This window comes from Odontesthes bonariensis, chromosome 13 (genome assembly GCF_027942865.1).
Source record: "Odontesthes bonariensis isolate fOdoBon6 chromosome 13, fOdoBon6.hap1, whole genome shotgun sequence".
NCBI classification, from domain to species: domain Eukaryota; kingdom Metazoa; phylum Chordata; class Actinopteri; order Atheriniformes; family Atherinopsidae; genus Odontesthes; species Odontesthes bonariensis.
In genome coordinates this window covers 27404554-27428007 of record NC_134518.1, presented here as the reverse complement: position 1 = coordinate 27428007, position 23454 = coordinate 27404554, and the positions used below count along the sequence as shown (strand labels likewise).

At 37.9% G+C, this 23454-nt stretch overlaps 1 protein-coding gene across 2 annotated transcripts in view; it reads left to right on the top strand.

Annotated features, from left to right (window-relative positions):
* The window catches only part of slit3 (slit homolog 3 (Drosophila)), a 256161-nt gene that overhangs the window by 186676 nt on the left and 46031 nt on the right, over positions 1 to 23454 (top strand). For both annotated transcript variants that reach the window (XM_075481822.1, XM_075481823.1), the window contains 11 exons: positions 109 to 272; positions 1837 to 1981; positions 4662 to 4733; positions 6417 to 6488; positions 7873 to 7944; positions 11413 to 11556; positions 12412 to 12575; positions 16601 to 16751; positions 18833 to 18907; positions 20159 to 20302; positions 22717 to 22860. In XM_075481822.1, coding sequence (XP_075337937.1) covers positions 109 to 272; positions 1837 to 1981; positions 4662 to 4733; positions 6417 to 6488; positions 7873 to 7944; positions 11413 to 11556; positions 12412 to 12575; positions 16601 to 16751; positions 18833 to 18907; positions 20159 to 20302; positions 22717 to 22860 — 1347 coding nt within the window. The remainder of the gene's footprint in view (positions 1 to 108; positions 273 to 1836; positions 1982 to 4661; positions 4734 to 6416; positions 6489 to 7872; positions 7945 to 11412; positions 11557 to 12411; positions 12576 to 16600; positions 16752 to 18832; positions 18908 to 20158; positions 20303 to 22716; positions 22861 to 23454) is intronic.

Here is a 23454-nt window from a genome sequence, read left to right as displayed (position 1 = left end):
TTTCTCAGAAGTCAAACATTTGATGTGAAATAATCAAATTAGAATTTAAGGTGGATAACGTAATGTGAAGTCTCAGCAATATTTATCTTTTTCTCCATCTCCCCTCAGGCGTTTGCACTCCAACAACCTCCACTGTGACTGTCACCTTTCCTGGCTCTCTGATTGGCTCAGAGCCAGGCGGGGCTTGGCTCCCTTCACCCAGTGCATGGCCCCTGCCCACATGAGGGGCCTCAATGTCCCAGATGTGCAGAAGAAGGATTTTGTCTGCAATGGTGAGTTGACAGTAACCCACATACATTAGATTTGTCTCAAATATCACCTCAGATGATAAATCTCTACATTCAGGATGGTATTCTTTTATAAAAGTCTGCTTAGCAGGCTGTTAGTGTCACATATTATATCTGTTTAAAGGTGCCAGGTGTAAGTATTTTATTTTGAGAATTCAGTTTCAGCTGTCCAGTTCACTGTTTAAGCTGTCCCTTAATGTCACTCATCTACCTCTTAAGCAAGTCTTACATCCGATAAATGCACTCTACTTCTTACATCTTGAACTGAACTGTGCAACAGTAGTCCTTGTTCTGCTCTCTGGAACAGCCCTACAATCTGCAAGTCACTCCAACTAGAACCTGCAGTGGATACTTAATCAGTGTGAAAAATGCACCAAGCCTGCTTACATGTTTTTTTTTACATGAGACTATGCAGGACCTGGCCAGCCAGCAGACAGAGAAACACAAGTTGAAACCTACAAGGACAAGCTGGTGATCAGTGACTGAACTATTACATTATAGTATTTACATAGAGCTCCTTAAAGCTAAATGTTTTGAGTGGGAGATTAATACCAACTATACTACTCAATTACAACTACACCACAATGATTCATGAACTTTAAGAGAGAAGTTGATCTGTAAAATATATATTTTTTCCCTTCCCAAAACTGACTTTTCAACAACAGTCAATGATGAAATTTAAAGATTAGATTTGAGTTAGGTGCATTGTGTAGTGTAGTGCTTATGTCAGTTGACTTTTTGATTGGGAGGCATACAGCGTAGAGAATGTCATACATCTCAAGACCAAAGCTGTATTGTTTTAGTCCCCAGACACCTTAGTGCCAAATTGATAATTCTGAAAGAATTACATCGCGTACAGCTTGTAATCAGCTAAAATCCCAGTATAAGAGCAGTTGTGTTATCAGCTGCAGACAGTCCAGGCAATGTTTATAGGGCTCTGATTCAGCCCTTTGTGCTAATAGACTGTCAGGCAGATCCCTCTATGTTAGCCTTGGGTCTTTTTTGTTCATTTGTTTCACAGCAGGCCACCTCTCCTAATTCCCCTCTAACTTAAAATGTCAACAAAGGATATGTCTCTCAGTACGTCCTTTGCTCTTATTGTCCTTTCGTTCGGATTTTGACCATTTATCATATTTTCCTTTAGTTCTGTTACTTTTCCTCCCCGTCTTTTCCACTTTCCTCTTTCTTTCTTGCCTCCATTCCTACAGTTTCAACCTCTTTTGTTTTATCTTTTCTCATCTTGCTCATATCTAGTGATATTTTATGAGCTGGTTTTGGCCAGTTGATCAGTTTCTTCTTGTTTCATATCTAAAGATTGTATGTTTTCAAAAAGATCATGCATAAAAATCAACACAACAGCCATCACACAGGGAGAAAGTCTAATGAGATATACAAAAACATCATAAAGAATCTTGAAATAAAAAAATTAGCCAAACCGTGATCACCGAATTTAGTGAAAGCAATCACATATTCAATGAAATAGAAGCTAATCTTTGTCGAATGTTTTTTAAGTATCTGTAATCTCGTATTTGTCTTTGGCTGTCGACAGGTCCAGCACAGACAGAACCGAGGACTTGTGCTCCTCAGGTGGCAGTGTGTCCACCCAGCTGCAGCTGTAACAACAACATAGTGGACTGTCGTCGTAAAGGCCTCGCTGAAATACCAGCCAACCTCCCAGAGGGCATCGTGGAGATGTAAGAGGGCTTCATCTTACTTAAATGCTGCTACTTATCATGTAAATGTGTCTTGCACGGTCAGACAAGCACATTTGTGCTTGCTTATTTTTACTTTCCTTCTACTAACACGCAAATATTTGTGTGTAGGATGCAATGGCGACTGAATTACTACTGAAAATTTTCACGATGGACAAAAAAAGCATTATTCACTGGAAAATATTTTCTGATCCAGTTGTTAAATGAAAAGGAAGCTCACCTCATAGAAACTTAAACATCCATTGTAATCTTTGGAAACTGGGATATACTATGATGAATTAGATCCCATGTCTAACCCAAACTATGGAACATTGTAAGTCTCCTAGCTGTAATTTGTTATATATTACAGCCAAACCCTACACTTTTCCACCCCTTTGCCAGTTCTCTTGCTTTCTTGACACAAATTCAAGCATACGCACACACCACTGGGGGACGTGTTTGATATACGTATTGATCGCTGTCTCCTGCTTGTTTGTACAGAGGACAGCTGGTTGATTGCTCTGTGACTAAAGGTGCAATTCTCCACCATACACCAACACTTGTACCTCCCCAGCATAAGTAAAGATTCTGACTCACAAACACACAAGAATATAAAGTTTTGTTTGCACAAAGGAAGTCTTCACAGAGCTACAAAATGCGCATTCTTGGAGGATCAAAAACACGACAGACACGACAAACAGCATATCGTATGAGATCACAAGGACACAGACGCACGCTCAAAGAATTAGCATTGGATCAATTATGATAAATGTTGCTGCAGCAGCCAGAAACAATAGAGTATAATAGGATGATGTATTGTCAGAGCTTTAATGGAGACAAAGTCATCTCTCTGAATGTTGTTGGCAAGGATCACTTCCAAATGCATTCAATGAATGAATGTGCACATATGCAACAGTACATTTGAAGAAAAGTGTATGACTCATCAAGTTGAATATGAAGCTGATAAAACAATTTGATATTTTAATGATTAATGTTTCAACGTGAAAAAATCTTTAGATTTTTATGAGGGAGCTGTTAACGTGTATGTGTGTATGTGTGTATGCGCTGTTTCTGCTCATGCTCACCTGCCAAACCTATATCCTGTCTCAGTTGTCATTTACTTGTCCCTTTATCATAATAGATTTTTTGAATATCTTTTGAAATACATTCCCCTTTAATCTATCTTTTGATATTGAACCTCTAAGTGTCTTTGTCTCAACCTTCTGTGACTGCTCCCTGATATAATTGGTAATATATTCTGTGTACAGATTGTCTTGGTCAGAACTCATATCTGCTTGATTTATTTTGACCCCTTGTTTGAAGTAGTTGATGAAATGTAGAAGCCAGTGCAAGCCAAGAAAGTATAGTGCAAGGGCTGTGCTGTGTTCAAAGCCAGGGCAGCACAAGTGTTTTCATTACAATGAAAAATTATTGAATAGCGATAACAAATCAGTTTAATAAATGAAATTGCATTTAATCCCTTCAAATGTTGTTAAAACTTGTCTTTAAGCCCACGTCATAAAATACAAACAAGATAGATAGATAGATAGAGAATAAAGAGATGGAGGGTAGAAGTAAAGAGCTGGCTGGACTGGGCGTGGGCTGAAGAGAGGGATGAGAGGAAGAAGAGGGGTGGATTAGTTTCCATTTATCATCCTGACAGCTGACCCTGTGACTGGCCTTGGGACCTGTCCACATCCTCCTCTCCTCTGATTTTCCCTCTCTTCTCCCCTGTTGTTCACACTTTTCCACTCTAATTTCTCCCTTGCCCCCCCCCCCCCCCCCCCCCGCGATCCCTCATCTCTACTTTTTCCATGCTCTTCTTTTTATCCATTTCATACACTTTTTATCACCCACTCTTTTACCCTCTTTACATCCCTTTTCTGCCAGCCATCTCTCTGCACATCATCTTTTTTTTTTCTCTCTTTTTATTGCACAACCAAGGAGACATAAAGAATGCATGAGCTACGTATATGAATGTTTATAATGGACCCCCGGGAAGGGATAAACTAAACTACAGTAAATTCACCTGTGGGCTTGTGTGCCTACAGCAGTGCTGTTGATTCTCCATATGATAATGGTGTAACACCAGCAGTTTGGTGTAATGAGTTTTTTTTGTCTTCCATAAAGAGAGGCATATTAAATTTCCATACGCCTTCAGACTGAAAAGGTTTGGAAGCCCAAAATGTATTCATGAAAAGTTTGGCTCAGAGTGTTCATCAAATGAATCCATGGAAGATCGAAATAGATAATTAATAATGAAAACATTAATATTGACTAACATGACAGCATTTTGTCAACAGTCCAGACCAATCTTTTGATGCTTACAGTCAGATCAGATTGGTCTGATGTAAGCTCATACTTAAACTGCTGAATATTGCCCACTGAGTTACCCGACTTTGCTACAAAGCACGGACAGACCTGACATTTTGTAGAATTTGATTGGAACAGGCACCTTTTGAACTTTTTGTTCAGGCTGTGGAGTAAACTGAGCCTCGTGGTAACCTTTACAGCAGAGAATTTTTTTTTTTTCATGCACGATATGCTACGACTGAAAGTCTATTCAAAACTTCTCATTTGATGTTTCATTGAATGTGGATGTTCAATATACCTGCTAAAGTTTTATTAAAGTTTTATTAAAGTTCATTCTACCGTTCTCATTTTGTTTTCTTTCTTTCTGCAGTCGTTTGGAGCAGAACTTGATCAAAAGTGTCCCAGCAGGAGCCTTTTCTGCCTACAAGAAGCTCAAGAGAATGTGAGTCATACCACACACAAATACATACAAATGCGAACAGGTGTAAATCAATATGAATCAGCAGACTGGTATATACATAGGTACATTATGCTTTGATCAATCATTTAAATAATTTAGTTTACCTGAAGTTTGAGTGGGTAGGTCAGAGAGTCCTGTCTCACAAGAAAACTTGTAACGTGCATGTTGGTCAAAATTTGTAAAATGTACTAGTGTAGCAATAAAGGTGCAGAAATGTTGTGTTTTATGCATCAGAGAGAATTGAAGGGATATGATGTGAACCTGTGCCCACGTAAATATTGATAGTAAAGCTTGACAGTGTGTTTTGTATGGCCAATCTCAACCGTTAATTTCTAATGCCTGACTCTAACCAGTAAAGTAAAAAAGTGAAAAAGCCTTATTGAACCTTGGATGGGTTTAAATGTTATTCTCTGGCATGACAGCACCTGGTGTGATGCCACCTTTTGCCCCCTTGTACCTCCTTAACAGAGTTATCAAACGTGTTATTGTTCTGTAATATCAAATTTGTGTCAGATTCACTTCATGCAAAACAGGTACGTTACAATTAGATAAGGAAAAGGTAGCTATGTTACAATTTTGGAGTTGAAAATTCAGCAAATTTTTGTCAAAAATATTTGAGCATGCGTGTCAGTATCATATAATGAAAAAATATGGACATGTGATCTCAAAGGGACAGACTTAGCCCTACTTTGGGAGTGCAGAAAGTGTAATTTTACAATTCTTGAGCCTACATTGTGAAACTGCTAACTTTTGTGCACAGCAATTTAACATTCTGGTGTGAGTCTGCGTTGGGCCCTGGAGAGTAAACCAGCAAAAACTGAGTTTATACACCTTCACGCATTGACTCCATTGACTTATATGTTTATATGTTTATGCATTTACAAATGCTTACAAATGAGGATATAACAAATGAGACTTTACATATTGAGGTTGTTTTAAAGTCTGACACAGCAGTAGTAGTAGTAGTTTAAAGTAGTCGAAAGGTTAATTGTTAACACAGCATAGTTTCAGATGTTAAAGGCTGTTAATAAATCAAGAAATACACCCAGAAGACCCTGGAATGTTATGTCCACAAGTTTGATATTATAATTCACAATCAGCCTGTTAGCTACTATAAATTTTCTCTTAAAAGAAAAAACAACCTCATGAAATGACATCATGATGTAAAAAAAGAAAAGGGATTTGAAATCTCTCATCACTACAAGATCACACACCCACAGACACGAAGTGCTGAAAAAAATATCCATATAGTACAGATGCATCAAAATGCTTGACTTGTGCATAGTTGTAAGGTTTTCTTAAACCATCTTCTCTTCACACTCACAGATGGAGTTTTAACTTTATTTCAAAAGCATTGTTTAATAATATAAGATAGAGCAATGGAAGTGAATGACACAAAGTACATTTAACATGCCACAGCTTCCAGCTCCTCTTTCACACTCCAGTTCCCTCTGTCTTTTTATTTGTGTCCCCTGTCTGTCACTCTCTCTTCTCTCCCTCATTTGCTCACACACTCTGTCCCTCATCTGCTTTTTTTTATTCTTGTCCCCTTGCCTTGACCTCAGCTGATGCATTCTTGCATGATCGTTTGTCAGACAGTTCTAGGACATTCACAGAGAATGAACCCCATTACTGTGTATTACAGTAATCTCATTCTCTCCCCAGTGACCTGAGTAAGAACCAGATTTCTGACATTGCTGCAGATGCCTTCAGTGGTCTTCGCTCACTCACCTCACTGTAAGTATGATGCACATATATGCAAAGACAAGCAGACATGTAAACATATATCCAGACACCAATGTAATTGCATTTCCAGACATTTAGCAGAAAAATGTTGTCCTTGTTGACAGCTGGAACACAATGTAGAGAGGTGTGCATATATGCACTCATATGTGTGTTTCTCACGGTGAATGTGGTTAGAAAACAAAGGATGGTTTAATTTGAATCAATTTTGGAGCATTAAACATAAGATAGACAGACAAGAAGGGGCAGACAGGATGAACTATGCTGAAAATGTGACTGTACAAACCCCTGCACACGCTTTCGGTTGTCTTTTAGTAGCTTCCAGCTAAATGAGCAGGATCATTTTTTTACCAGATGCAGATATAATAACGACCATCCTCACCTTTTAAAGAGCTAAATATTTAGAATATATTTAATATAAGATGGGCATATAAATAATGTTGAAAAGAAAATGCATCTTTTCTACCTTGTAATTCCTAATGGTTTCATATTAAAACTGTTGGTGAAATCTTTATAAGATCTTTAGATATAAATATTTAGATTTTTAGGTTTTTTTCAAGTTACCTGTCATGTTAAATATGTATTCTTGAAATCAGTTTCTCTTTTGATAACATCAAAAGATGTATGTTATTTCAAAAATGCAATGTCCCACATCTAAAACATATTTTTTTATTAATGCTAATAAACAGGTTGTTTTCAGCTAAATTGATCAGAATATTTCATGTAAAGGGCAAGTGTTATACTTTTCCTCCTTTTTTTCTGTATAATGTTTGATCTTTTAAGTTCATATGTAAAAATAATCCATGTCAGCTCAAAGGTTGATATGGATTATGCTTGGCACTTGGCTACCAATTTTTTTTAAATGTTTGTGATGAGCTGTTCTGAGTTTTATATGCTTATTTGCTGAAGACACTGCATGCCCATGAATTGAAACTCTGGTTTTCTTGGTAAATGGATGTAAATGTAAAAAACAGTCTATTGAAACAGTATTGTAATATTATCTAATTGTATTAAAACTCTTTTGCACTGTGGCCCTTATAAAGCCACTCCTTGAACAAAATAGATCTGGAAATCAGTGTAATGTATCTACTTTAAATGTAAACATACACTGTTTTACAAACCAATACTACAGTTTCTCTTTGAACTAAAATGTTCAAGATTGCTATGTGTAGGATATCAATATTAAAGCAAGATACGATACATTATACACTTTGGGTATTCTAAGAAATAACAGTATCCACAGCATCAGCAATACTGTTCTGAAAACCAATAGAAGGGTTTTATTAAGCCAGAAAGAACTTTAGAACACACCTGTTTTAACATGTTATCGTGGTGAATTGTGCAACCTAAATTGTGCTATATTGTCTGTCCTTTGCAGCGTGCTTTACGGAAATAAGATTACTGAGCTCCCTAAGGGATTATTTGATGGACTGGTCTCCCTGCAGCTGCTGTGAGTATTATCTGTCTGGTCAGCTGTATGTGTGTGCCTCAGTGTATTTGTGTATTCTTGTAGCAGACAATATGATACATTACTGAAAAAAGGTGGGTTTGAAAGTCTGTTTAGCTTCTGTAATTTAGGAAAAGTAACAACAAAAAAAAAAGGTCTAAAAACAAAAGCGCATTTCAAATTTCTTCCTGCTTCATCTTGGGGGCTTTCAGGTTTTGTAAGTATAATATAGGTCTTAATCCTTCAGTATTTCTGAAAATACTGCCCGTAAATACATGTAAAAGTGCTATAAAATTACAAATGTTAAGGTGAATAGTAGTAAATTATGGTAATTGGTAGAATTTCAAAATTAGCCATATTTACAATGAATTCGTCAGTAATATAGCGTTCACTATTTTAATCGATGAAAAGCCCAGTCTCCAGAAAAAATGTTGCCATTTTACATTTCTGCAAACCAAAATGTATGCAGTTTGCTTGGGACCAGTGCATACAAAGGGATTTGCACTGGTCCTAATTCCTAAATGTAGGTGATTGATGTGTATATGCTCTCTTTCTTTGTGACAGGGGTCGTATACTTCACATACCCTAACAAAGTATTTTATGTCCAAAAATGAACCTGGTATTTTATTTCTGAAGGCAAAAGTGACTTTGATGCATATGTGTAACCAAACGGGGAAAAAAGTAAAAATTCAATATGGATATGCATCATATTGAATCTTTTTGTTTTTTTATTACAAACATGAAATGGCTAAACTGCATTTGTATTATTTTTTGTTCTCAATTTTTACAATTAATGGTGATTTTGGTATTTGGCAGCAGAAAACCACATTTCCCTCTGAAACCAGTTTATAGTCAATACAATAGGGCTTAATTGTTTTAATACATGATTGTAATTTTCTATTTTCACCCCCCATCACGGTACTAAACTGTGTAGTGTGTCTCACCGGATATCAAATTGTAAGATATGCCTGCTGATTTGCAGCTCAACTCAAGCTTTTCCCCGTCGGCTATTCCAATGTTTCAATTTTCAAATCTTCCTTCATAACCAGTAATTATTACATCTGAGATGTGAACAACATGCTTGAAAATGGCACATTTTGATGAAGTTTTGATGCAAGCAATGACACGTGACTGCTTATTCCTTTGACTCACTTGCTTTAAAGATCAACAAAGGATTTGTGTACATCATTGGCAGCGATCTTTTCACATACTTGTGTTTGTCAGTGCTACATCCTGAGCTTATCGAAGACCAAGATGATTGTAATAGATTCAAACAAATACAAACAAATCAGTGCGTTTATTTTCCTCCTATACCAGGATGTTTATTTAAGTACGGTGAGACCATTCTGACACTGCGCTTTGGAGATATGTGTGGCTATGTGAGACTAAAATATTCGTAATCATTACTACCGTAGACCCCCCCTCTTCATACATCGACTCTCCATCTGTGCTATCGTTTGTCTGCAGAGAAGACATACTTAAAATATTTAACATGACACAAACTGGTGCACAGTAATAGATACTTTAATCTCCCATAGTTCCTTAACCCTGTGGTGTTTTCAATGAGAAAAACTATTAATACTGAATAAGTCCTCGTCGGCATAGGCTCAATTTGAAGCGCTGGTTCAGCATGCGGTACAAATTTCTAACGCAGGTATATCACTACTGTATGTGGCATATGGTCCTTGCAAATGCCGCAGTCCACTGCAGAAACAGCTAATGTCCTGGGCTTTTCCATCGTAAAGTGAGGTGAAGCAAAGAGAATGAGGATGAGTGGAGCTAACTCACAAACACCTTTTACAGGCTTAAAGGATCATTTAGATGCATACTGCAGGCTCAGAGACAAAGAGGGGGAAGGGGTGGAGGAATGGCTGGATAGATGAATTAAAGGATGGATGGATGAAGAGTGAAAGATGGAAACCAACATATTGTAGACGTAAGGAAGAATAAACGTGAATGTTGAACCTTTTACAAAAGAGAGCAAAGAGAAAAGGCAAGAAAAAATAGTGTTCATGTCAATGTATGTATGAATTGACATCATTAACATTTAGCACCACCAGATGTAATGATGCAGCAGGTGAAAAATGTTAAACTCTAAACCAATGAATGCTTTATGTTTGTATATACATGCTTACGTGGTCACTTAATAGGATAATTCACAATGTTTTTTGTGCATTTGTGTCTGGATGTCTAGTTATTACTTGCGTCCTGCTACATCATAGGTCCATTCTAAAAAGACACCGCCATTCAGCAGACGCAAGGAAGGAATATCTTTTCATAATTTACTGCTGACAAAACAAAACCTCCCGTTTCCAAGAAAGTTGTTCAGCCTGGCAAGAATGTCAAGATTCTCCAATATTATCTCATAATTATGAATTAGTCTTGGTTTTGCAAAGATGTATTTATTGCTTGGTATGGCTGCCGGTCTGTTGTTTATGTTTTCCGGTGCTGCTTTGTTTTACTGGTGCAGTTTCAAGTAATTAGTTCCCCCTGTGAGCTGCCTAATGAGGCGTGGATATGTCGCAGAGCAGCATGTGTGTGCGTGTCTCACCTGTGTGTGTGGACGTATAAGCAGGTTGTGCCAATGCAGGCGCTCATTAGAACAACTCGAGACAATTAAGCTGAGCTGAGCTACCAAGCACCAAGTTACTTACCTGTCACACATAGAAAAGAGGAGAAGAGTGGACAGTTGAGCGTGTGCGACAGACATAGATACAAAGAATACCTCAAAAGACAAGAAAAGAGACTTGCGAGTTTGAGGGAAGAGCAAAAAAGGGGACAATGTGACAGACAAGACACAAAAAAAGAGGAATGGCAGGAGGGCAGGAAAAACCCTGATAACTCTGACATATTAGCTAATGAGGTGCCTGTTAGAAAGGACAGACAGAAGGAGAGAAGGGTAGAGGTGAAAGCCTTTCCTGACATTTACTTAATCCCTCTATCACATTTCTCAATTCCAGTTGCCATTTACCTCCATTTTGCCTGCCATCCTCTTTCACTTAAATGTATATCTGTGTCACTCTGAATTAAATTTCCACGTCCCTTCACTGTCTCACTTTATTATTTCTATACTTTCCATCCTCATTTGTCTTTCACTTCTTCTTTCTCCCTTTTCTATGTCTGTCTCACCAAAACAAGATATTAAACTCGCACACATAACGGTTGATATTCCACTCCTGCTCCAGACCAGAGTGAAAAAGTATAAAACCACAATTTTCAGATTTATGTGTCACAGCCAGAAAAAAAATGTAATCATGAGTGTGAGGGGAAGGGAGGGGTTGCAGAGGAAGAAATAGTGTGAAGATGAGGACAGGGGAGAAAAATAATGGGTTTGCAGTTGAGATCCATCTGAGAAAAAAATAAAATCTCATTAATCTGTACATTTAAACTTTGTCTTGAGCACAGAATTGATAAAGCAAGATAAATAAAAATATTAGAATAAATAATAAGTGTTAATTCTTCATGTTTCAGTTTGCTGAATGCCAACAAAATTAACTGTTTGAGAGTCAACACCTTCCAAGACCTACAGAACCTCAACCTGCTGTCGTTATATGACAACAAGCTGCAAACCATCAGTAAAGGACTCTTCGCCCCCCTGCGCTCCATCAAGACTCTGTAAGTACAGCATGACAGCACGATTGTGTCATAAACTCTAATTAATTGGCAGCTGAGCACCTGGACACCTCCCATGTGAGGTTTTCAAAACAAGTTCAGATGGAAGGAGACCATGAGGCAGACACAGATTACACTAGAGGGATTATGCTGGGAGTGTCTGAGGATCTTGCCATGGGTTTGGCAATGAAAAGTAAAGAAAGTGGCCAGGGACTTTTAATCCTTGCCTTCTTTACTTAGACTCCTGCTTTTGTAACCCAATTATGGATTAGTGGAGGTAATGATAAGGATTTGTTACAATTGGCAACCATTTTGATGATAGATTGTTTATTTCAATCATTTTCCATAAAAAATGCAAAATATTTTATGCTCTCAGCCTCTAGAATATTATATATTTCTTTTTGTTTATTCATTATGTTGGTTTTATCCAGGAAAATAAGATAATTCCAGACATCTCAATGGTCTCAGGGAAATTTCAAATGCAGACTCTTAATTTTTCTAGGTCTTAAAATCAAAATGATGCATAACAGACTAATATATAATGAAAACATTAATGTAGCCTAAGTCTCAGCCTGTGAAGTTACACATTGTTGTCTCAACATGGCAACATTTTTACCTTAATCAATAAAAGCTATCACTGGATTGTCTTAGAATCCCTCTATTCTAATAACTGTTTCCGCTGTCTAAAACATAACATAGGAAACCCTCTGCCTGTAAATGAGAAATATCTTTTTTTATGAGTTGTTGCATTGCAAGTATTGTGGGACCAGAATAACTGAGACAACTATTATAACTGAGTCCTTCTCTTTTCACTTTTTCATCTCCATCTTTATCCTCTCTGCTTTCCATCTCTTGCAGTCATCTGGCCCAGAATCCATTTATGTGCGACTGTCACCTGAAGTGGCTGGCAGATTACTTGTTTGACAACCCAATTGAGACCAGTGGGGCCCGCTGCAGCCACCCCAGAAGGCTGGCTAACAAACGAATCAGCCAGGTCAAAGGCAAGAAGTTCAGGTGCACAGGTAAGCAAGAACTTTACACAGATACCCCTAAACACACCAACACTGGGTTCTAAAAATCCCGCTCAAATAATAAACTAAACTTTTTGCACTGAGGCTACAAAAGCTCTTTGGTGGGAGGGAAGGATTCTGTTTTGTTTTTTTTTACATGTGAATAAACATGTTTTCAGCAAGATCCCAATAATTCTTAAACTAAACAAGTCACTGCAAGTAGATGTTGATATCTTAATGGTAAAATATGCATTTACATTAGCGCTGAACACTTTCATGATCCATTCAATATCAATGTACTTGCAGCTTGCCATATTTGTTATTAAACTGTGCTGCCTCATTACGCTGGTTCAACACTTATTTGCTGTTTTAAAAAAAGCTATTTATAGGCGGTAGGGTTGAATGCACTCATAAATGAAACATTTCTTATATTAATAAGGTAAAAAGTTAGAACGCACAAGTAAAACATCACTATTCATTACACTTGAGTCATGATATGTGAATAAAGTCTGATCTAGATGTGTTTACTAAAACCCAAGCATTCACAAACAGTCTGTGCCTCCCTCTGTGCGGTGGTGCGATATCATTGTTATTTCCCTTTATGCGCATCTTGGGTGGAACGAATTACAAGACAGACCGATACAGTATACTGAAGCAACACAACGGTTAACTCAGCGGGGACTGGCTATAGACTGTGATTGCCCACTTGTGTGAGTGTGTTAAACTGAGTGATTTCACATAACTTGTGTTCATCAATTTAAATAGGTAAAGACATGCTTGTAATTTGTTTGAAGTATCTTGAGTGTTTGTCTTAAAGTGAGCAACAAAGTGGACTGTGGCAGCATGTACTTCACTTGTGCTGTCCAGAGGTCACCTTGTATCACAAATGTGTTGCTTTATGAAGAGCTTGAAACTGAAAGAAACTCGAGCAGCAAAAATGCTGGAACAAAAGAGCTCCCCAAATGTGTGAACAACCGATTTTTTGAAGTATGTAAATGATTGTTACTATAAATGCTGCCAAGTCATGTCAACAGGCAATTTTTTATATGTTGTGAAATAACATTTCCACCCCTTCTGCTCTCCATAACACCACTGCATGCCAGGTTAAACGTTGGCGAGTTCTTACTGGCGTAACCAATATCATCAAGCTGTTAAGGGTTTCATTCAAAGTACACATGAGCTACTTTTTATGATTACTCAATAGAAAGCAGCTCCCTAAAGTTATTGCCCTCGCCTTAAAGGTACTTAGATAACTAGATTACAAATGCTCCAAAAGCTGGTTATGGCTGTGGTCTTTGCTTCAGCCCTTCCTCTCTGCAGTCCCATGCCTCTCCCTGCATCTCTCTTCCTCTCTGGACCTGTGTGGACATTTTTGCTATCCGTGGGCAGTTTTTCTGATCCTGCCCCCTTCCTGTGTGGATCTGCAGCTGTCTGTTGCCTCTCCTCTCCTGTATGGACCCCACCCCCTCACTGATTGGTGCAGCTCTCTGTTGCCCCGCCTTCCTCCTGTGTGGACCTGCATTCTGAGTGGTTCGTGCAGCTGTCTCTTGTGCTTGATCTAACCATGTGGCCCCGCCTATTGTGGCATCACATGGTTCCGTCAAGCGCCAGGGACCGCCCAGCACACACCTACCTGCCTCTTCCAGCCAGTCACGTGTCTTGGAGCAAAACTGGGTGTCAAACACTTTGATTGCTTGCATGTATGTGTACGGCTTCTGTTACAAGGCTGTAACTGTGGTTGAAATAAATGGTCCATAAAAAGATAATCTCACACAGTGAGTATTAATGACCGGTGGAGTTTTCCTGTCAACTAGTCACATCTGCATTCAACATTTTTCTCCAAATCTTGGATTGTGTAGATTTAGGCTAGATTTTTAAAAATGTCTCAAATAAGGGTTTTGCAATATATATCGGTATTTACAATAATAACGATATTCAAAGAATGGAATGTCAAGGCTGTATTGATAATATGCATAATGATATAGTGAAATATAATCTTAATGGATAAAATCCAAACTTTCTTGAATGTAGATTTTGGTAATTTAAAAAAAAATTCCTCTGCTCGAGTGTCATTCAATTGCCATAAAATGAAGACAAAACAGCTCAAAACAAAGATTGATTTGCTTGATAACAATCTTGCACCCACGCTTTCTGTTTATCGGTATCGTAAATGCCTTTGGTTATGATAATTACGTAGTAAAGTCAGATATCATAACCGCCTTCCAGTCAGATATATTTATTTCTCCATAAAATATATTCAAATTCGAAGCCATCCACAATTTAGATTGTGTTTTATTATTGTGCATTGTTTGCCAGCTTTCTGTCCAATTCTTACTTGTCTTTTATCACTGCTTTGCTTACCTTTTCTGCCTTTACGAACTTTCTCTGCATGAACCAACAACTGATTAATTGAATAGTTATGAAACTGGCAGCAGATTCTTGTTTGTTGCACTAGCTGTGGGGTTACACGTGTACTTGGCCATCTAGCACATGCACAGTGCATTTAAAATAGGGAGCATTCAAGGTGCTACTGGTGCTCAGAAACTCCACGGGTCACATTTGAGTGAACTCAGAAACAGTCACCTTGATTGCTTGACTGCCAGCATAAATTTAAACTGTATAAGCTTTTGAACAGATGCTTGAACTTCTGCTATTTTATAGTTTCCTTTATAAGGTACTGAAATTATTTTCTAGTGTTGCAAAGCAGTAAAAAATAAATGTTTTGACACCTTTTTCTATATTCAAGTTGCCTAGTGACATGGAGGTGTTTCAGTTTTGCATGATTGATTATATTACCTCTGTGCCTATCCCTCACCCCTGTGAGGAAAAACTTGACCGCTATTCCCAATAAGGTGGTAAAAAAGATTCCTTTCATTCTTTGCTTTGGTCTTCACCCCCTTCCCCTACTCTTTCTTTCCCATCAACTTACCAGCCAGCAAGGTTAGAAGCGGCCCAGAAGAAATATTTCAAAGTATTCTTCCATTGTACAACAGAAACCACATCTGTCAAAAGATAGATTGGTCATAAGCAGGGCTCAAATCAAGATTATGCATTGCAACTGAACCCTTAACAAGTGGCCTGGTTGTTTAATGATGACAATCAGAGGAAGAGTTTGGGCCAGAAGAGATTGAAGATACATTCTGCCAAAGTATTAACAGTCTAATTGGAGATTGGTAAAAGAAGAAGGACATTTTGAAAACAGAGAAAGACCAAGCAAGAGGAAGAAGGAAAGGTCGTGATAACCTTGAGAACTATAAAGGGAGTGCAGTGTGTGGTGCGCAAACACAAATGCTGCATGATGTAAACCAGGTCTACTCTACAGCCAATCGCAGTCATAAATTATATCAGCTCACATTACATCTAAATAACAGAAGTGGTCTCTGGCTCACCCTGTTAAGCAAAAACATCCGGGGTTAAATCACATCCATCTACAATATGATTGTATAAAACCACCTGGATATCTGTTTGTTAATTTAATTCGCAGAGGTAGCCCTGCAGAATTACTCCTCCTTGCAACAGTCCTGTGCAGGTTATAGTATAATGCAAGAATAACTAGTGCAACCTGATGAAGTAGATACAGTTTAATTAATGTATGTCCTTATTTTCTTTCAAGTGGCTAGTTGGCTAATTATGTTTTCTAAACTTTAACAGCTGAATTTCAAGTAAAATGTATCATTTTTCATTCAGTTATACTATAGCAAGAAACACTTTAGACAGATATTCTGGCCTATATTTTAAAAGTGTTGGTTTTCTTTATTGTTTATCTATAAATTCATCATCCAGTTCTTTGTAAATGGGACAGTATTTTTGTTATAGAATTCAGTGTCTGTCTTGTAGCCATGGTGTTTTATTTTTTCTCTTCTCTTTTCTCCATACTACTCTGATTTCTCTTACCTTCCCTTTCTCCTTCACTTTCCCCAAACCCGTTGTCTTTCTGTTTCTTCATGTTCCCACATTCAACCCTTACTTTTCCACCCCCCTCCATTCTTTGTATCTTTTGTTCTTTTTCTTTCTTCTACCACCACTCTCCACTGCAGGTCAGGAGGACTACCGCAACCGTCTGAGTGGCGAATGTTTTCAGGATCTGGTTTGTCCAGAGAAATGCCGCTGTGAAGGCACAGTGGTTGATTGCTCCAACCTCAAACTGACCCGAATACCTCCACACATCCCAGAACACACCACTGACCTGTAAGTCTGCTGATATCTCCTCTGTATACACCGGTTACATACTTTGTACATTACTTTTATAAACAAAAGGAAACATGGACATGCAATCATATATGGGTTAAATGCTCTGTAAATTAAAACAAGAAATGCTTGTTTACATGTGAAGACACGCAACTGCATCCATGCAATGCCTCTGCCTCTCTTTGTGCTGGATCGCTGATGCCACTTTTCATCGCTAGCTCTCAAACCTAAATTCACCTCAGCAGTCTTTTCCATCTCCCTCTCAGTCCCTCAGGAGCCATCATGATGTCTGGTGAAGGGTCTTACACTAGAATACTGAGTAGGCCCAATGGATCATTCATTTCCTGCAAAACAAATGCTGCAAGAGTAACAAATAATAGGCAACAGGAATAATGTAGGTCTTTTAAGATCATTTGACATACTTTTATTATATTTGTCATTTTTTACAAAAAAATGCTCCTATCTCGATCATTAAAGAATAATCTGTGTAACATTCTACACTTCAAATAATATGTAGTTGCTTCTTGTTTGTGTAAGACTATTTTCTTATCATGTTAGTCAAATAAGTCCACCCTTTTGTAAAGCTACAGATTTAAAGACATCACTGATTGCTTTGCTTTTTAAAGGAATATTTTCATTACTTTCTATCATTTCATTCAAATTGACTGCTCAATAAAAGATAAAAATAATTTTTAGTATAGAATATAGAATAATTATTCAAACATGGAACAGCCTGAAGCAAAGATTTTCCCATTAATGTAAAACTGCAAGCAGCTAAAACAAGTGAGGAATGGAGATCTTCTGGTACTGTTGTGCCACTGTTGTGATTATGGAGAACAGTTGCAGAGGGAAACCACTGTAACATTAAGGGAGATGCAAGAAGGTCGTCACTGTATTAATTGAGCAGGTTAGTTGTACAATGGTGAATCGAGCCATGGCTCCTACTCAAGATAACCATGGCAGTATTCCGCCGATCATTAGCTCCCATTTAGTCGGTTTCTTTTTGGTGCTGTTTTTTGTATGGACCTTTGTATCCTCCAATCCTCCCTCCTTTTCTTTCTGTCCATTCCCAGAGTGCCTCCTGACAGAAACATATACTTCGTCTTTCATGGTTGGTTAGAGGGCACATCAAAGTTTCAACTGTTCTAGACAGTTCTCTGCCCTGTTCCTTAAGAACACAACCAATCAGTGGGTTTCTTAAGGCCACACACATGCCCAGGAATACACAAAGAATCAAGCCAACAGCCTTGTACTGCAATCTGCCATATCTGGGGAAATCAGGGGGGTTTGTCATCATATATATATATATATATCTTTCTGTTCTTCTTAATGTCTCATTGTCTTATCTATAAAAATCCTTTAGACGGTTCAGTTTGTAATCAGTCTTGAGAGAATTATTTGCACTCAATTGAATATGCTGGCCCTTGTTAGTTGATATTAAGGGCTGTAGATGCCAGATGTTTTATCTGCCCTCTCTGGGGTCAAAATTTGCAAATCGACCCTGCAGTAAAATGAGTATAATTTGCACACAATCACAAAGTTACCTCAGACAATGCAACATATTTTTCACTTTGACTTTATCTAGGTTGATCCCTCTTTTTACACCCTGTATCTCATTAGAAAGTGTCCCCTTGAGCTGAACTTTCAGTTTCTCCTGCTACACAGCTTTCGCACACACATACACAAAGAGCGTCCTTTTAGCAGCACCCTTTCAGTACAAATTACCTCAATAAAGCAGATGTCTAGTTTCCTATCTCTCAAACTGTTTTCTCTTGGCTTACGGCAATGTTGGTATTGATGGCTACATAGAAAAGATTCATTGCTCTCCTTTTCTCCTCTTCTCTTGTCTCCTTTCCCCACCAAATTTTTATTTCCTCCTCATTCCATTGTTTTGTGCTGCATCATACTTCAACACCACTATAAGTACTCCTAACTTTCAAGCAGCAGTCCCCTCCTCAATTGCAGATTCTTGCTTTAATTGCGTGTTTGTGAAGTCTATATGTAAAAAAAAGATTTAAAAAAGTGGTTTGGTTCATGAAAGAATAAACATCTAACTTCCCTTTTTTTTTTCTTCTCTGTAGGCGGTTAAACGACAATGAGATTGCCATCCTGGAGGCAACAGGAAGTTTTAAGAGGCTCCCCAACATAAAGAAGATGTATGTATACTTTTTAAAGACACATCTTTGAAAGAAGATAGATAATATGATAAGATAATGAAAAAAATGTCTCATTCTTTCCTCTGAATGATTAGAGAATTATGCAATGGCAGCATGACAAAGAATGGAAAGAGGAAGGGGAATTTAAGAAGAATGAAAGGAGAATGGCAAAAGGAAGAATAAATTAATGGGGGTAAAATGTAAAATTAACAGAATAGAAAGTGGAAAAACAAAAATGCAGAGCGGATAGGAGTGAATATCAGATACATGAATGAGGGATAGAGGAAGAGAAGCTACTAGACAAGAGGATTGGAGGGACATGAAGATGGAAAGAGGGGAAAGGTTGGTTAGAGGTACGGAGCGAGCAAATATTAAATGGTAATAGAAAATGGGCCTTCAGTTCAGATTTACAGTCAGTCTCTATCTGCAACCTGTACTAGATGTGTGTGTGTGTGTGTGTGTGTGTGTGTGTGTGTGTGTGTGTCAGAGTGAGATAGAGAAAGACAGAGCAGAGACAAGAGGTTGATTTATTGGGGAGGAAATTGCTAACCATCTAGCAGTGTCACTGACAATATAGATTGGCTTGCTCTCATTTTCATTTTCCTTCTACCAGTTCCTTCCCTCTCTTCTTGATCTTCTGTCCTCAGCTCTCCTCACCTTACATTTCCCCTCATGTTAGCTTGGCTCTGATACATTTCAGTCTGCAATCATTATTTTTTTTATTCTTTTTTTTTTTACTACTGTTCGTAGTTTCCACCCTTCACCTCACCATCCATAAAGTCGATAAGGGGAAATGCAAAACTCTCTGTGAATGAAGGCCACAGAACTTGTGATAGCTATCATCTCAAGTTATTGTCCCTTTTGCCAACTCCCCTTTTACTTTTTATTTCTCTCATTGTGTGTGCAAAAAAAGACAGATTGTAATCATTTTCATTAATTTGTGACCACTTGTCCCATTTACTTTTATGTGTATGCTTGCTGTGTGCTTTGTGAGTTATGGAGGTGTCTGGCTCTGGTATCCGAATATCTCTCGTACAAGACAAGGAAATTAAGATGTAAGAGAGGGGATTGATTGTTGCTATTAAACAGAGAATGTTATCCATGTTTGTTTTTATTTGTGGTTATCTCATTCCTCTGTTAATTTGCATGAACATCTTCTTAGGTAATTTTGCATGGGCTGAGACTAAAGCAATACATGCAGAAGAGGTCCCTTTTAATGAAAGTCATCATATTTTTTTGTCCTTCCTGCAGCAACTTGAGCAACAACAAGCTGAGAGACATTCGTGAAGGTACATTTGATGGAGCAGGAGGGGTTTTGGAGCTGCTGCTAACTGGAAACAAGCTAACTGGACTGCAGGGGCGCATGTTTAGAGGCCTCATTGGCCTGAAAACTCTGTAAGTCTATTATACAGTTGTATGTGTGTGTGCTTATATTACTTGTGTTGTGGAGAATACAGTAAATCTCATTGTGGGGACTTGGAACACGATAAAAATGGAATCATAAAGGATAGTATGAAGACTTTTTTGTGCTTTTAGGGTTTTTTTGCTCTCCATTCAGTTTTCAACACAGTTTTTCTCTGCATATAAAAACTCAAAAAGCTCAATGTTCATGCAAAAGTACATTTTTATGGCTGAAACTCCTAGTTGCCATTCCAGACTTTTCTCCCACTCTTCATCTGCATCTAGCACCATTGGATAATGCCTGTCTCATGACTAATGTTACATACCTCAATCATAGAATGAGAAATGCCTTGCTCTTTGCCATTTTTGACTTGTCACCTGACCAATCAGGGCAGATCTTGCCTTTCAAGACAGGGAGCTTTAAGAGATTGTGTCTTAAATGAAACATTTCAAACAATAGGTGATAAGAGGGGCTGCAGGAATCTACCATCTGAAAATGTCAATGTTAAGCATAACGGAATGAGGACCTCTTTTGATATCAACTCCAACTGAAACGGTCTTATAAGTAGTTTTTTTGTTGTTTTTTTAACCCCTCAATATGGCTCATAATGGCATTCTGTAAAGTACCTCCCCTACGAGGGGCTGAGTGGAAATATGACTCGCTTTAGAGCATAACATTCTCAAGTCCTTACAAGAAGGAAGAAGGGGTGGATGGAACAGCTAAGTGCTGCGCTTTTAACCACGGGGCTTTGCGTGACGAGAGGTTGAGACCAATAAACATTTTGTTAATAACACAATGAAACTTTACAAAATGACTTTTGTCATTTCATAGTTGGATGTATGTAATAATACTACAAATAATAACCAATACAAATAATAATAGTACTTGATAAAGGTGTGAAAATGATCATGGTTATGTTATTTTTGCAATGTGACCATCATTCTAATGTGCACCTTTTTGCCAGCTGTCTTGGTTACATGGTTACAACATAACAGGTTACAACAAAACATTGTCATTTTTTTGGGTTGGATACAGAAGATAACATCACTTTCTTAGAATTAGAAATCACGACAACTGGATTAGAGTTAGAAAACACTCATGTATAAAACTAAAAAAAGATTCCTTTTATAATACTGATGTACAGCCACGTGCGCACTTTTGTAATCCTTCACATCCAGTTGCTCTCACCACCTCTTGGGGTCGCATCTTCTTTGAATTTAATTATTTGCCATATGTGACTGCATGAAGGAAGGTCACATGGGCACGTCTCTCTTACATACCACCTAAACAAAATGATGAAGGTGTAATTGCATGTAGACATTATAAAGATGTAATATAGGGAGTAATGGAAGCTTGACCGCCTGTGTGTCTATTTTATATTTTTTTCTGGGTATTCATATTCAGATTGTTGATAAAAGTAGAATTATCACAAAAGCTTTCTAAAAGGACTGACAATAATATGGATTCCTTACTCAAGTCTTATATATTATCATGTGAATAAATCAAATTATAATGTAATATTGTGTAACTTAGTAGTTCTGTTTAGTTAAGTTCTAGTGTTTCCTGTCTGACTGTTTTGTGTTTATTTGTTTTTGTTTTTTATAAAAATGGTATGCAAACTCTGTGGGGATTTTGACTCCCATCAGCACTTTACGTCAAACAGACTATGACTTGGTGTTGCTTCTGACTTACAGTGGACTTTGTTAACTTTTTTCTCTTTAGATTGAAAAGTGAGGGCAAAGATTGTTTACTAACTCAATCTGATACTAGGCCTAATTACAACTATTGTTCAGATATTGTTGTTCCTCTAATTTGGGCACCCAATTAGAGGTTACAGGATAGTCTTAGAAATCATGAGCTAATGCTGTGTGTGTATGTCCTGTAATGACTAGCTAATGCTATCATGTATATATATACTGGCTAATGACTCTCTAATGATATCATGGCTGTCTCTGTATTATGTTAAGAGGCTCCCTGCTCCAGTAATAGCCTTGCTAACTTGGTTAGCGTTTCCCAGAGATTGCTAATGCTAACTAACTCACTTATGGTGCCACGTGACTACATGTCAAATGTTAATGTCAAATTACAGCATCTGTCATGGTTGTCCATTGGGGACTGGTTTGGATTTGCTCATGCTCTGTTTCATCTTTCAACCAAAAAAAAAGGTTATTTTTTAATCTTTTTTATATCTTTTTACTCCCTCAGAATATTATTTCTAATACTTTGTACAAAGGGGTTCTCTGTCAAGACAATATCCCTCAAGCTAAATGAATGAATAAGGGTATTGTGTATTCTTTGTCAATTCTTTGAACTGACTGAGCATCCTGACAAAAGGTCTGAAGCATGAAGCATACAGGCAGTAAAAATGTGATATTATTCACTAGATATATGCTATTTGTGTTCCCAGCATGCTGCGGAGCAACCAGATCACCTGCATTGACAACAGCACATTCACAGGTCTGAGTTCAGTGCGCCTGTTGTCGCTGTACGACAACAGGATTGCCAGCATCGCCCCAGGAGCTTTCTCCACTCTCCACTCCCTGTCCACCATGTGAGTCTTATCTGTTTGAATCTTTTCCCATCTATCTGTGCCTTGATGCATCATCCCTTCATTTTTACCATCTATCAACGTGTGCCACAATTAATTTGTCTCTATTATCAAATGTAGATGCATCTCCCATGTTGTAGCTTGTGTCTCTTCTGTCGTCATGTCTTCTTTCTGTGGAAGTTATTCTCAGCTCAGTACACACAAACTTGCTCACGGCCTAATGTTTGCACACATGTTGCTCTCTGGACAGTGTTCTCATCACAGATGCTCTCCATCATTATTGACTAGATTGGTCTGAATCCCAGGACATTTGTCATCCAGGCTAGATATTTAAGCAAGTGCACAACAGTCGCTTGGGAACACACACAAGTAGTTCAAGCTTTATCTTCTTAAAGACGCACACACCTTCTGTGACAAAGACATTATGCAGCAAGATTTCATTAGTGTGAGCATGCTGACTATTGTTCAGTTTCTTCATAGTGACACAAAAATGGCTTTTAGAAAAGTTATGACGAGTATTAGCCTGACACATGACATCATTACGAGGTAGAGAGTGAGACATGAGGCAAAATTGAATGTGTGCAAGTTTATGTGTGT